The 14,715-nt window shown below is 40.8% G+C and overlaps 1 protein-coding gene across 2 annotated transcripts in view; it reads right to left on the bottom strand.

Annotated features, from left to right (window-relative positions):
• LOC122930432 (rap1 GTPase-activating protein 2-like) overlaps window positions 1-14,715 on the bottom strand; it is a 182,345-nt gene that overhangs the window by 139,734 nt on the left and 27,896 nt on the right. For both annotated transcript variants that reach the window (XM_044283839.1, XM_044283840.1), the window contains exons 2-3: window positions 7,537-7,572; window positions 149-193 (exon numbers count right to left, since the gene is read on the bottom strand). In XM_044283839.1, the coding sequence (XP_044139774.1) occupies window positions 149-193; window positions 7,537-7,572 (81 nt within the window). The remainder of the gene's footprint in view (window positions 1-148; window positions 194-7,536; window positions 7,573-14,715) is intronic.

Here is a 14,715-nt window from a genome sequence, read left to right as displayed (position 1 = left end):
AGTGATTAAACCTATCACACAGCGCTGGCATTAAACCAAACAAAAAGGGCAACGGTGGTCCCAGCAGATGGCAAAATTAAGAACGATATTTTCTGTTTTACAAGATTATAGTCACAGTTCAATGAGTAACATGGATACCACCACCTACCTTATTTTTCTGGCTGCTACTTTTCTGCTCTTCCAGTTTGGGAGTCTAAAATATGGTAAAAAAGAATAAAAAAAATACTATTTAATTGCAAAATCATAAGATATTTAAGAAACGACTGAGTAGATAAGATTATCCTAATAGCAGAGGTATAGTAAAGGATGAGGAGGTTGCAGACACACATAGACCATGGTTAATGCGAGGGGCTAACGACCCCTCTGAAACAAAAGAAGACAGCAGTAATATAAATTGATATCTGGGGGCGTAGCTTAGCTAAAAAAAACAAAAAAAACAATCAGTGGTCAGAAATGCGTCAGCCAAGTCTGCTTGCCGTTCTGCTGATAAGCTGCTTTAACGGTGCTATGTGAATTTAAATTAAGAAAATTTGTTTCGATGCCAGTCTAGACCTTTTTTTGGATTTTTAGTCACTGGAGAGACCTCTTCAGACTTGTGCATACATCAAGGAGAAACTTTCCAACCTTAAAAGTGTTGGTCCATCTGGGACATTAATAGTATATTGCTAGGATATACCATCAATGTCAGATAGGAGTGGGTCCCACCTCTGAGACCCACTCCTACAAGATGTAGCAGGGTTAACACACAAACTCTTAACTCAAAATTATTAACTCATCGTGTTATCTTGAAACAAAAGCCATTGAAAAGCATTTGAAGGTGTTTGCTTAACGCATTTTGTTTAGATAATACATCTCAGAAAGCATGTGTGTTAACTCTACTACATCTGTATGTAGAAAAAGGCGCACCATATGCTTTTTAATCATCTCTATGGGAGTTCTGAAAATAGTCGAGTGAAAGGAGAGTGGACCTGACATCTGACATTGATGACATACTGCTAGGATATACCATCAATGTCTCAGATGGGGCAACTCTTTAAATCAAGGTTTAAGTTACACCTCTGGTCTAGAATTCTAAATTTTTGAATTGGTGCACACACAGTTTATAATGGGTTAAACTATACTGAACTGACATTGAATTATTATATTAGGGAATTCCTAAAACAGAAATTACTTAAAATAATATTATCTTCTCCATAACTGTCCTATAAATCCATCAGCAGACTGCAAGCTTCAGATTACAGCAGCCAGTAATCTATAAATAAATGGTAATCTAGAGATTCGGATGATTTTCCCAAATTTTCCTCCTTAATTTATAGAGAATTGTGTCTCATACGCCAATCTTTATCTACTTTGCGCTGGAGTGAGATGTTCCTAATCTAATCTATTAAGAGGCGCGCAGTGTAAAAAGGAAATAGGTTACAGCTTTGCTTAGGGTTTAGACATATTAATGAAAGGCAACATTTTTAAAAGTTGCAAAACAATGAAAATATAAAAAAAAGTTGTATTTCTAGACAACATAGACCCTAGCATAGAAAAAGTCACAAACTAGAAGGTAACTTCTTATTATTACATTACTCCTTAAACTTCACACTCCAGCAGAAACTTTTATATTGGAGGGCTCTGATAAGACCACACAGAGTGACATACAAGCCTTGCCCATCCACAGTAGCCAATTTCTACACGATTTTTCAATATAATTGTGCTCCTACTGGCCACAGTGAGTGTTCATGCCTTGGCTGTGTGTGATCAGCCACGCCATGTGGTCTCACCCTTCGTGTTCATGAATGATTGACAGAAGACACCCACATGCTTTTCCAAAGAAGGTCTGCAGGAACCATCCAGGCCCCGTTTCCTGTATAGTCATCTTATCTGGCCCGTCAATTATGAGGGAGAAGGAGGGGCTGACATAGGGAGGAGGATGAATCAGGGTGCACAAAGTGCCTTGAGCCTGCCCTCGATGGACTTAAAGGGAGTCTGTCACCACATTTGGACATTATAGACCGCTTACATAGCGTTCTCGCATAACTTTAGATGAATCAAATGGTACCTTTGTTGCATTCTTTTGCAATTCACCTGTGGCAAAAACGGGCTTTTATTCATATCTTAATGAGTTTTCGCTAGAGCCCAGGGGCAGCGTCCTCCTCCTCTCCCAGCGAAATCCTGTGCCTGCGCTCTGCCTTGCTTGGCCGGGGATTGCGCACTGCGATGCCCACTGTAGGCACGGCTTGGCTGGAGCATGCGCAGTAGCTATAGTGATGCCATGCCCACAGTGGGCATTGCAGTGCGAATGCCCCAGCCAAGCGAGGCAGAGCGTAGGCGCAGGATTTCGCTGGGAGAGGAAGAGAACGCAAGGGAAGAGAAGGAAGGGCAGAGGCAGAGGATGGGGCAGGGATATTAACAAAAGAGGATGATCAGCCTGGGCTACAAAGAAGTTAACGCCACTCCTGGGCTCTTGCGAGCACTCATTTACATATGAATAAATGCCTGTTGTTGCCGCAGGTGCACCACAGAAGAATGCCACAAAGGTACCATTTGATTCATGTGTTATGCCAGAACGCTATGTAAGAGGTCTATAATGTCCAAATATGGTGACAGACTCCCTTTAACTGCTCATCTGCATATGCATTGGAAGTATTTTTTTCTCCAGAATAAAGCAACGAGTAGGTAAATGAAAGCCATCATTGTATTAATCTGAGCTAGCCCTAGAAGGCATTGTGCCTGGTTTAACAGTACATTTCCTGGTGACAGGTTCCCTTTAAGGTGTATTATATATCTATAATGGATGTTGACTCCAATAATAAAGCTCATACGTTAAAAAATATCCCATAATCAACAATGCTCCACATGCTACAGGGCTCTTCAGGTCAGGTAACTGAGATTATTTAGCTCCGCTATTGAACTGGGTACGAGCAGAGAAATCCACTTCTGAAGCTTTTGAACTCGGTGCATGCAGAGACACACACTTCTAAAGCTTTGAACAGGGCTCCATTCAAATAACACTCTTGAAAGTATACTTCAAACATGTCTCAAGAATGCTTCAGAAGCAAAGGCTTTAGATCCAAGATGGATATTGGCTTATAAGCAAAGCAACAATGTATTTATAGCTTTGTCTGCATCCTGACCCATGTTTTCTCCTCTTTTTTGATTTGCGGTGGCAGTTCAGTCAGTGCCCAAACATATAGGAATATTTACAGGCTACTAAACAGTTACAAATGTATTAGTTTCTTTAAATCTCCAGCAACCAACTAGAAACTAGCTTTATTCAGAACTTCATAGACCACGTCATGACCATATTTGAAATCATAGTTTTCTATAGCAAATCTTGAAGCCATTGGACTCCTTCCACCATCAATTGCCAGTGCTATTACAAGATGCTGCATACAATGGGGTATGTGATCAAAATGATGACCGTAGCATGGTAAATTTGGTTCAGTTTTTACATAAATCTGGAGCATTTTGCATAGTAAACTTTTCCAATTGTCGGCACAACACAAGCAACATTTATTGGCTACTCATAGGATAGCTGTCACATGTATGATCCCTTGGGATTTGAATGACCATGAGAACAGAGGTCATAGAATCCCCTGTGTGAATGGAGTAGAAGTGCTCAAGTGTTTGGATGTCTTTCTTTAAAGGGAACCTGTCACCATAAAAATACAGTGTAATCTGCAGGCAGCATGTTCTAGGGCAGGAGGAGTTGAGCAGATTGATATATAGTTTTATGGGAAAAGAGTCAGTAAAACTTGTAATCTATTCATTCACATTCCTGGTCCTTCTGGGCTTTGAAGTCCAGGAGGAGGTCCTATCAGTGATTGACAGCTGTCTGTATACACAATGTGAATGAATAGCTTACAAGTTTTACTGACTCTTTTCCCATTATATCAATCTTCCCAGCTCCTCCTGCTCTATGTCGTGCTGCCTGCAGCTCAAACAAAGTGACAGGTTCCCTTTAAAGTAGTGATATCACAAGTTATATGTTCTAGATTTCTGTGGAGCGAATGTTGATCCAGGGATTTATTCTGTTTGCCATACTGGAGCTGGGAAGGAAATTTTCCGCTAATATGGAGAAAATTATGACTAACTTATATTGAGATTTTGCCTTCTTCTGGATCAACACGGTAGGATTATAGGTTGGACTTAGTGGACCAGTGTCTTCTTTTTTAACCTCATCAACTATGACTGTTACAGTCATTGATAATGTAATAAACAATATATTTAGTTCTATTTTACTAAATACAGGTTCAATTTCACAGTTTTAATAGCTATAGGAAGACATTCTGTTAACATATGTATCAAGATATCCAGAAGGGCTGATCAGCTGGTAAAAAACTTGTAAAATGGGTCAGAATGGCTTTAAAAAAAATCATGGTAATTGTATTGATTTCCAACTCCCGTTCTGATGCTTCTAGGGTCTTCTATTAGTCTATACGTTCTGGATCCACTTGACACCGAAATGTGACTGTTCAACCAATCACTGCTTGAAGTGGCTCCCTACGATGGCTCGTAATTGGCTGAGCAATCACATTTCCTATGTCAAGGAGGACCCAGGAAATAGAGAAAGTTGTCAGACTCGGGAAGTAGTGCAATGGGAGTAGTCAGACATCTGTGAGAGGTGTATAAGTTTTATGTTTTTAAGCCATTTTGAACAACAAAATGTTACTAGCTCAACAACGCCTTAAAAGTAAGAATATTACCACAATAAGCTACTGTATAGTGAGCCGCCTATGCTATATGATATAAGTACAGCATACATACTTAGCTAATGCATAGTAAGCCAACTTTGATACGTTCTCTTCAATAAAATAAAAAAATATATATAGTAAATAATATTACAAAAATAAAAAATAATAAAGTTCACCACTGTGTTTTCTTCTCTTTTGGCGTCGCAGACTACCCTGTGAAGCTGGCTTATTCACAATCAACAGAGAGTTCAAAGAAGGTGTCGGGCTGCCTCACTTGGCTGAAATTCGAAGGTCTTGATCAGGATAATATACAACCGCTCTGAGCGGTGTTATAACCACGGAGATTTAATTCTGTTTTATGCCTATTGATCTTATACCTTTGTGAGTATAATAAAAGCTATTACCATTAGAAACATTGGTGGACCTTCACTATGTGCCTGAACCTTTATATCTACAGAGGGGTGGTTTTGTGACCGAGATTATCCTCCTGTGGAACCTCGTTGTTTGGCATCACCTAAAAGCTTTTGTATCCTATCCTGATCAAGACCTTCGAATTACAGCCAAGTGAGGCAGCGTGACACCTTCTTTGAACCTTGATACATTGAAGGGATTTGGACGGAGGTAAACATCTAAAGGTAATGCCGTAACATGACACATCCATACAGTTGATATTAAGATGTTGCCAGGCCAATGTTTGTTGGGTGTTGTATTATATTAGAGTATAATGCACAATATAAATTATATTTTACGACACCTGGTCAAAATGTCTGTGAAAATCCAATTAAGACCTCTGATTTCTCAGCAAGACCCATAATCAACACAATGCTATATCCTCTGCCAATTTTTAGTGACACATGCATGGGTAATCACAAATGAGAGATTGTAATGATAAGTGACAAACACCGTGACTATAAATGGGGATGATATTACAGCCTATTAAACCTTTTCAGTAGGCTAAATGCTTTTCTTGACTGTACAGTAATTAAACGCAGTGTTACAAACAATAGCTAGGCTTTTAACGTTCATTTGGTTTGTAAAAGAAACATAGAAGAAATCTATAGGATTTCCGGGCTATATAATTTGACCAATTCACAACTTTGTTCTCCAACCCATGGCTCTTGGGCTTCCTGGATGTGGTTCCCCTGCCGTTGGTGCTCCTTGATAGTCTTGTGCACCAATGGCACCAGAGAGGTCATTGCATGAGTAGAACTTTGTGATGGGCATAGAACTGCACCAGTGGCACTGGGGAGCTCATTGCATTAGTAGAACTTTATGGCGGGTGTAGCACTGCACCAGTGGCACTGGGTAGGTCATTGCATTAGAGGAATTTTATGGACGGCATATCGCTACACCAGGGGGCACTGAGGAGGTCATTGCATTAATGGAACATTATGGTGGGCATAGTACTGCACCAGTGGCACTAGAGAGGTCATTGCATTAGTGGAACTTTATGGTGGGAGTGGCACTGCACCAGTGGCGCCGGGGAGGTCATTGCATTAGTGGAACTTTATGGTGGGTGTAACACTGCACCAGTGGCACTGGGGAGGTCATTGCATTAGTGAAACTTTATGGTGGGCATAGCACTGAACCAGTGACATTAGGGAGGTCATTGCATTAGTGGAACTTATGGTGGGCATAGCACTGCACTAGTGGCACTAGGGAGGTAATTGCATTAGTGGAACGTTATGGTGGGCATAGCACTGCACCAGTGGCGCTGGGGAGGTCATTGCATTAGTGGAACTTTATGGTGGGCGTGGCACTGCACCAGTGGCGCTGGGTAGGTCATTGCATTAGTGGAACTTTATGGTGGGTGTAACACTGCACCAGTGACACTGGGGAGGTCATTGCATTAGTGAAACTTTATGGTGGGCATAGCACTGAACCAGTGACATTAGGGAGGTTATTGCATTAGTGGAACTTTATTGTAGGCATAGCACTGCACTAGTGGCACTAGGGAGGTAATTGCATTAGTGGAACTTTATGGTGGGCATAGCACTGCACCAGTGGCGCTGGGGAGGTCATTGCATTAGTGGAACTTTATGGTGGGCGTGGCACTGCATCAGTGGCGCTGGGTAGGTCATTGCATTAGTGGAACTTTATGGTGGGCATAGCACTACACCAGTGGCACCAGGGAAGTCATTTTGTTAGTAGAACTTTTTGGTAGTCGAGGCACAATGCATTCTTGCTCATTTGCTTCATAAATATATCTAAAATGATATGTGTCAAATGGCAGAAAAATTCTGCCACATTATGGTGCAACAAAATTCAGATTCAGCCACAATAGTGAATGTGGGCTAATATGTTTTCTAAAGGGTATTCCCAGAAATGATATGCCATTACCGTATAATCAGGAGCATCGAACCTCTGGAACCCCTGCCCCTTTGGCTTTTGCTCTGCACAGCAATGTTCCCATCCACTCATTGTGTTGATCTTCCCTGTATAGTGGGTTTATCAAAGCCCCAATCTACAGGGAAAATCAGTGAAACAGCAACTGTGCATAATTAGCGCTGCAGCACCTTCATTCTAAGGCTTGAGGAAGGACCCCCACACATCCTTACATGATGGCATATCCTTCTAATGGTGGGATAAACACCTATAAGACTTCCATCACACACACTTTTTTGTGGCAGTTTTTTGGGGACTTGGCAGTGAATTTTTTTGTTTTCAATTTACAAATTTCCATGCTATTTTTTTCACAATTTGCACATTAGTTCATACCAGGGATACTCATTTCAATTGGCTGATATGAGCTAATTTGCATACTTCACCCATGAAGCATTGCCTGAAAAATAGGTCTCCATACACTTTTGTGCCTCTCACTGCCTGCTTTTATTAAAAAAGTGATATGTCTTACCTGCATTTTTTCCAGCATCTCGAAAAATTCTGCTGACTGAAAAAATAAAAGTGACATATTTAGTGGAATGTACAGGACATACAAGACAAGAAATACGGTATTTGTCATTTTCAATGTCTGTTCTTTGTCAAATAATAGTTTGTACAATAAAATCAGGTGACGTTTTTGCCTTTAAAGGAAATTTTAAAGGAAAATGCCTGAAAAATTCTGAACTAGTGGGGGTGACTGTGATCAATAGGTGTGTATGTAGATCCCAAAGGTGCATTCTGAACACCATATTTTTCAGTGTATTTATACCAGACAACCGGCATAAATAATTACTGATAAATGTCCTGCTTCCCTTCTATTACAAAGCGTGATGCCTGCAGCCACCACTAGTGGGACCTCAGTGCATAGGAATTTATTCAGTTACCACTGACTGAAATGGAAGCTGTAATCTGTTTGCATTTAGCTCCCCTTGGTGGTAGCTGCATGAAGATGCAGTGTTTTCACATCGGAAAGAGAAAAAGGCGTTCAAAACCAGGCCCTCCTCCGCCCAATAACCATAGCATTGAAGGCATGCCACTGAACATGATGGTCTCAGGATGGAAAATATCCTGCTGCAAGTGTGCCACCCCTCTGTGGACCCTCTCAGCCATTCATCAAAGGCAACAAATGTGACTTTCCCACAGCCCTGACCTCTTATGAGTGTCTTGGCTAGGAAAACATGGAAGGCTTACTTCTTCTGGTCTTTTGATCTGGCTGTGTGTGCAATTGCCTATGGGTTCAACTAGCATCATAAATTGCATGGAATTTTAAAGTGGATTTAACTGTAAAATTGGCCAAAAAAGTAGTAACTCAGAAAGCGAAGTGCTGGCCAAAGTTTGGTAATTATTCATTTACCTACAAAAATATTGGCATTTTTCTGTCCAGTTGCCCTGACCCCTTAATTTTGTACAAACAGGAAATGCAGCCATATTGACTGAGACCGTTAAACTCATTTCTCAGAAACTCTTGGTAAACTGGGAATCTATCAGCAGGCAACAACACGGTAAGAATTTACCCAGATGCTAACGCAACGTTGACAACCAATATGGCTGAACTTTCTGTATGCACTTCTCCATAAAAGGGGTCACGTCAACTGAACAGAAAAATGTCAGTATCATTGTAGATAAATCAAATTGCATCTGCCACTCAGTTATGATTCTGATATATGTGGGCAATTTTATTTTTCGTTTCATAATCCTCTTTACATGATCATGTCATATTTATGAGATTGATATTTATGCGGTCTAGAAGTAATATTCATGATATTTTTCTTACAAAAAACATGCAGTGTGAAAATCATATTTTCTAACTAAAGATTAGCTGTAGAGAGTTTCCAGCCGTCCTGCGGATGATCTCAAACACTCAAACATCCTATACGGCATTGGCATGTCAGCCATCAGATTTTAACATGTGGCATTAACCCTGTAGAGGACAATACAATTTCATGAGAACGTCTTTCTTCAAAACTACAATATTCATAAAACATTCTGATTTTAAATCATTAAAGTGCTCCAGCAAAACTGTTTACTCTCTGGCCCGTTAAAAGGTGCATGATGTAAATTGTAGTGAAGGTAATCTTGCTACCGGTGACTATATTTGTGAATTAATCCACTCCTTTCGGGGCCTCAGCAATGTCATGTGACCTCAATGTGAGTTTCATAGGAATAAATAGAAAAAAACTGACTTCATGTCCACATAAGAGGCTGTCATAGTTGGAAAGTCCGAATGTTGGTCACATGATACAGCTGAGGACGAGAATCTAGTGGATAACCCACAACTGCAGTAACTAGTGCAAAAAGCCCTTGAGGAGCTGGAGTGGAGGATGAGAGTGGCTCTGACTGTAGGATGTCACAGTGGTTTCCTTCAGGTCATTGCTCCCTAGGGCCGATGCAGTGAGAGGAGGGTGCACCTTTTTTTCCCTTGGGTACTCCCTGTAGTTGGGCCAGTAAAGTCTGTTTAGCTGTAGTTGCAGGTTACCCTGCTGACTACTATGCTTTAGCCATGCATATCCTGAGTTCTTCTATCTTTCTCTTTTTCCAGCAGTAGCAGAAGCAGTAACTCTCACAGAGATCTGTGAGTCTCTGGACTCTGAGGCCTAAAGAGAAGAAGCACATGGATTTGCTTCCTCCCTCCTCACCCAATAGACTAGAACTCAGGAAGTCGGGACCAGCCACTCCTGCCAAGAGGGGAGGAACAAGGTGGTTAACCCTGTCCCTGCCAACCACACATAAGGTCATTCTGGCTGTACATAAATATGGCAAAACTACATTACAATAGAAACAAACCATTTGCAGATACCCCCAGTACTGGGGTACTGCACTAGTAAGAAGATTACCTTCACTACAATTTACACAGTGTACCTTTCTAATAGACTACAGAATAAAATATTTTATGGAAGTGCGTCTTTAAATTTCAAACAAACTAATTATTGAGATAGACGCTGCCCTTAGTCTGCTCAGCCACTGTCTGGCCGCAATGGTGACCCTCCTAAGCAAGTGATTGGCTGAATGGGCTTTTCCATCCATTTCCTATGTGTCCTGTGGACCAGGAATCGAAAAGAAGCAGGGGACTAAAGAAGCATCAGAACAGCAGTGGTGGGGGATCGGGGAGGTAGGTATGGCCCATTAAGCAATTTAGGTAAGTCCTGTCCATATGCTCTGTTATAGGGGTAATACCCCACTCGAGACACCCCTCTATTTGCCTATATACAGTGTAAAGCTGCTTCAAAATGTAGCTCCTGCTCAGAAGGATTTTTAATTTGAATAGTCACCATGTAATACCCCATTCTTGCTGCAGTGTCCACCATTAACTACTGAAACCCCTGGCAGTCACCTGCCCAACCTATGGGAACTAGCAGATTGTTAGTGTACCCTCGTTTAATTCCATCTGGATGACTTCTTTAAATATTAATATTTGGCTGCAGGTTCATTTACATAAGGCCACCTTAACACTGCAGTATTCTGATCAGTATTTTGTATAACCCAAAAGCAGAAGTGGAACCTACACAAACAAGCACTGTATATAATGGAAGGATCTGCACCTCTTCCATGTGTTGGACAATCGGTAGCTTTGGCTTACTACACTAAAGAATGACACCGACCTAAAACTGCCATGTGAAAGCGGACTAAGTGTAGTTGCTGGAGATATTGACTGACAGCCATTTAAAGGGGATGTCCAGCTTTCTGGCCTTCTTTAAAGGGGTTACCCAACCCCTATAATTACCCCCTCCCCAATGCCCAGGCCCCTCATATACATCATACTTACCTGCTCTCCGGGGAGATGCAGTGCTGGATGTGCAGGGATCCGAAGCAACGCGGGTTCCGGGGAGCAGGTAAGTATATTGTATACAAGGGGCCTGGGCATTGGGGGGGGTCATTATAGGGGTTGGATAACCACTTTAACTTTTAAAGGAGCCTGTGTACAGTAACTCTTGATAAAAAAAACAAAACATAATCACCTGCTCATTGCCACTTCCTGGATCCCTTCAATAGTTTTCCAGTTCTATGTGCTGCTGCAGCCAATAACTGGCCTCAGCGGTGACATGTTCCCAAGTAGCACATCACTGCTGGGTCATCTGCTACTTGGGGACACGCCAAAACTGAGGCCAAAGTAAAAAGTCAATAAAGTTAGACAAACCCTTTTGCATGAGCCAAGGATTGGGCCAATAACCGGGAACTAACGTGTAAAATTTGTTGGGTGACCCAATCATCTATGTGGAACATAAAACCTCACCTGTCAGCAGCATGTTGCCCTGTGTAAATGGGGATGTGAGCCTGGCAAACAATGATCTGTGATGATCATTCATCCCCATAGAAAGGGAATGATTACTACATGTAAATGTAGCTCACAAAAGCAGGCAATAATCAGGAACAGACGGTTCATTCCTGATCATTGCCCTGTGTATCGGCCTGTGTAATATATATTCTTATAAATGCAGTGTAACCTTTTTAAACCTCTAGTCATTTCAGACAGAGACAGTTTTTCCTGTGACTGAGAGACTTTCATTCATTTAGTCGCACCTCAGATTATGAGATACATACATAATATTGTCAATACATGTGTCTGATTCCAAAGTCTTTTATATCCAAGACAATTGTTTCTTCTTGATGTCTATGAAAGCTCTTATTGTTTGACTAATAAAAAGTCACATTGACTCACTCAATGTTCTAACTGGCTCCTATTATCCAGTATTTGTCCATCCCTGTTTGAAGCTATTGATAATATGGGACCCAGGCAAATCAAGCCTTCTATTATTTCTCTCCTTATACGGGAATATACATTATTATTTTCCCGAACTCCACCTTATGTAGCAAAATGCTGAATCTATAACTTGAAATCTGTGAGGAGGGAATAGTGTAAACAGGACTTAAACACTGCATGCTGCTTTTTCCTTCTCTTTACCCTCTATTTGCACAAACACAAAGCAAACAAATGATGGATGCTGAGATGTGGGTGTATGATGGGAAGACGGAGAATGAAATCCAGACAAAGAACTGATAGCCACTGGGAAAACATGTGTCTATTCAATTGCCATGTGACATTTCTTTTTATGCAAGACATAATGGTTTCCTGCTCAGTGATTAAGTGCATATCCTGTGGTTTTGATGGACAAGACATCAAACTGCAGCACGATCTATGTTAGTGATGGTAGGGTTGGCTTTTAATTGCTAGAGAAAGAAAGAGAGCGGCATTAATGCACTCAAGGGAGCTGCACAGACCCACATGTATAGCTTTAAGAATGGTGGTTGCCAAGGCAAAAGAAATAACAGTTGTGAAGACCATATAGAAATGTACTCTATATTATTCTTATACAATGAAGTTTTTGTAAACCAAATGAAGGCCGCCGAATATCAGGAAGCTATAAAGCTATAAAAAAGAAAGCAACAACTACCACCTTGTTCTGTGGGACTGCAGCCACCTAGCACCAGCTATTAGGTGCGGGAGGCCACCTCTCTCTCACTGCTGTCGGAAAGAGCAAGATCTTGCGAGAGTTCGGGCACTCAAGTGAGATCTAGCAAGAAAGTCTATTGATAACGAGTATTTTCCTCAGAATTTTTTTCTGGTGGCAATGTAGATAGATGCACGCTCTGTGACAGCATCAATGTCTATGGGGAGATGTTACTGACCACTCAAAAGCCTTAGGAAGCTATCCTCTCCATCACCCTTCTGTGAAAAGGAGTATATATTAAAAAAGAAAAAGAGAGCCCCTATGGATAATGAACGAACTGAGTATGGGTATCTACCTTCAGATTCTGAGGAATTATGATCCCCTCAGAATAATCCAAAACCTCATTTGAGATTTTGCGAAAGAACAAGTGAAGGTGTTTTTGGTCAATTAAACACTACGCCTCGTTTCAGCAATATCTCACAGGGCAGCAATGAGGCGTTTGCCTCTCAGGATATATTTCAGCATGGTTGGTGTAAATCTCAGAATCAATAACACAGTCCACGTCTTCCTCAGGAAAAGGAAAATGGAATGAATGATGAGAGTTGGGTTGGCAAAAAGAACTGCTCCATCTAAATTGTTTGCTAACAGATGACACTATTTCCAACTATTCCGATGTTAAAGAGTTTGCCAACTTGCTTTTCATTCTTCTTTGGTTAAAGAGGTCTATTTACTGTAGTTCTCAGATACCCGACATTCAGGCCCTAATTATCCCTGAGATAGATCCTGCTCTGATATCAATGACTAGAACTGCATTTCCTAATGATACTACTGACCAGACATTAAAGTAGCAGATGCATTAGGTCCATTAATGTTTATGTTTGTCAAAGGAGAACATCTTCGCAAAAAATGAAGACCCTACTCCCATTTAAATTAGCTTTACTTAAATCAATAAGTAGAGCTGTGTTTACTATAGTACAATCCTTTAAATACGTATATTACAACTATCAGAAGAGCTTGTTGGCTCTGCGGGAATGGCAGATTTAGCCCCAAAATCTTGTTAATACTCTAACCTTGAAAACAGTAATCTGTTTGGTCCAGAATTTCTTAAGAGTTCAAAATGAGATACAGAGCACACAAGTCATTTGCTGATCTAAAAAAAAAAAAGGTCAATCCAAAGAACCCTTTCATTCTGAGGGTTGCTCACGAATGTCCAAGGGGGAGACCTAAGCTGTTCATGGTCAATCCTGAAAATATTTCAACAATCAACAACGCCCAATTCTTACAGGAAGTCCTATTCAGGTAGGCGAAGTGACAGAAGTATCCATTCTGTCTCATTTTTACGCAAACTTATGCAAGGAAATTTCCACAGACCATTGGGTCATAGATGTGATAAAAAAAGAGCCTTACATTACCTCAAAAATTCTTTCATTTTCAGAAAAGATTCAATTTTTTTTAGACAAATCAGTCTCTAGATGCATTAGAGGCTACTCTTGCTGAAGGGAAAATATCTAGAACAAACATTACTGAAAAGGTCTGTTTAAGTCATATTTTTCCAGTACAAAATCAGAGTCCATCTGGAGAGTATGATGGACTTCAGACAGACATAAAAGAAGCCTTCCATTATATATATAGCTCAAAAACAAAGACGTTGCCTCCAATTTATCCAAGATTTATCATTGGAATGTCACTTTCTGTGGCCTGTCCAATGCCCCTTACACCTTCACGTGCATAATAAAAGTCCACTCCTAATCTCTCATTTAAGAACTTTGAGAAGTAACATGCCTTGTTTATCTAGACAATCTCTTCGTTTTCAATATGCATCCAAAAAGACAAGATACCGCAGCTATTTGCCGAGACAGGATTCTGCATAAACATGGTCTATACTAGTCCCTAAAAAGTGCCTAAACGTTCTAGTTTTTTTTAACAGAATCGAAAACTCATCATTTGGGTTCCAACAGAAAAATAGTTGAAAGTAATGGCATTCGTGGAACACATACAAGCAAAAGACAGTGAGGGAAATTTAGCAAGACTTGTGTTTCCATTTACCAGTCTTGATCCTTTTGCGCCAGAGTTAGATGCACCAAATTTTTTAAGAGGCAAATGCCTCTTGGGTGCATTCCTAGCAGTCTGTGCGCCAGAAACTGAACTCAATGCCAGCAAGGGACTGCTGTATACTTCAGCTATAACTTACGCCAGTTTTTGATGTAAGTTATAGTAAATCCAGCAGGTCGAGCTACGCCTATCCCCCTCCTACTAAGCCCCAC

Source organism: Bufo gargarizans, chromosome 3 (genome assembly GCF_014858855.1).
Source record: "Bufo gargarizans isolate SCDJY-AF-19 chromosome 3, ASM1485885v1, whole genome shotgun sequence".
Lineage (NCBI taxonomy): Eukaryota > Metazoa > Chordata > Amphibia > Anura > Bufonidae > Bufo > Bufo gargarizans.
The sequence above is the reverse complement of the archived record's forward strand: the minus strand, read 5'-3'. Positions and strand labels throughout refer to the sequence as shown.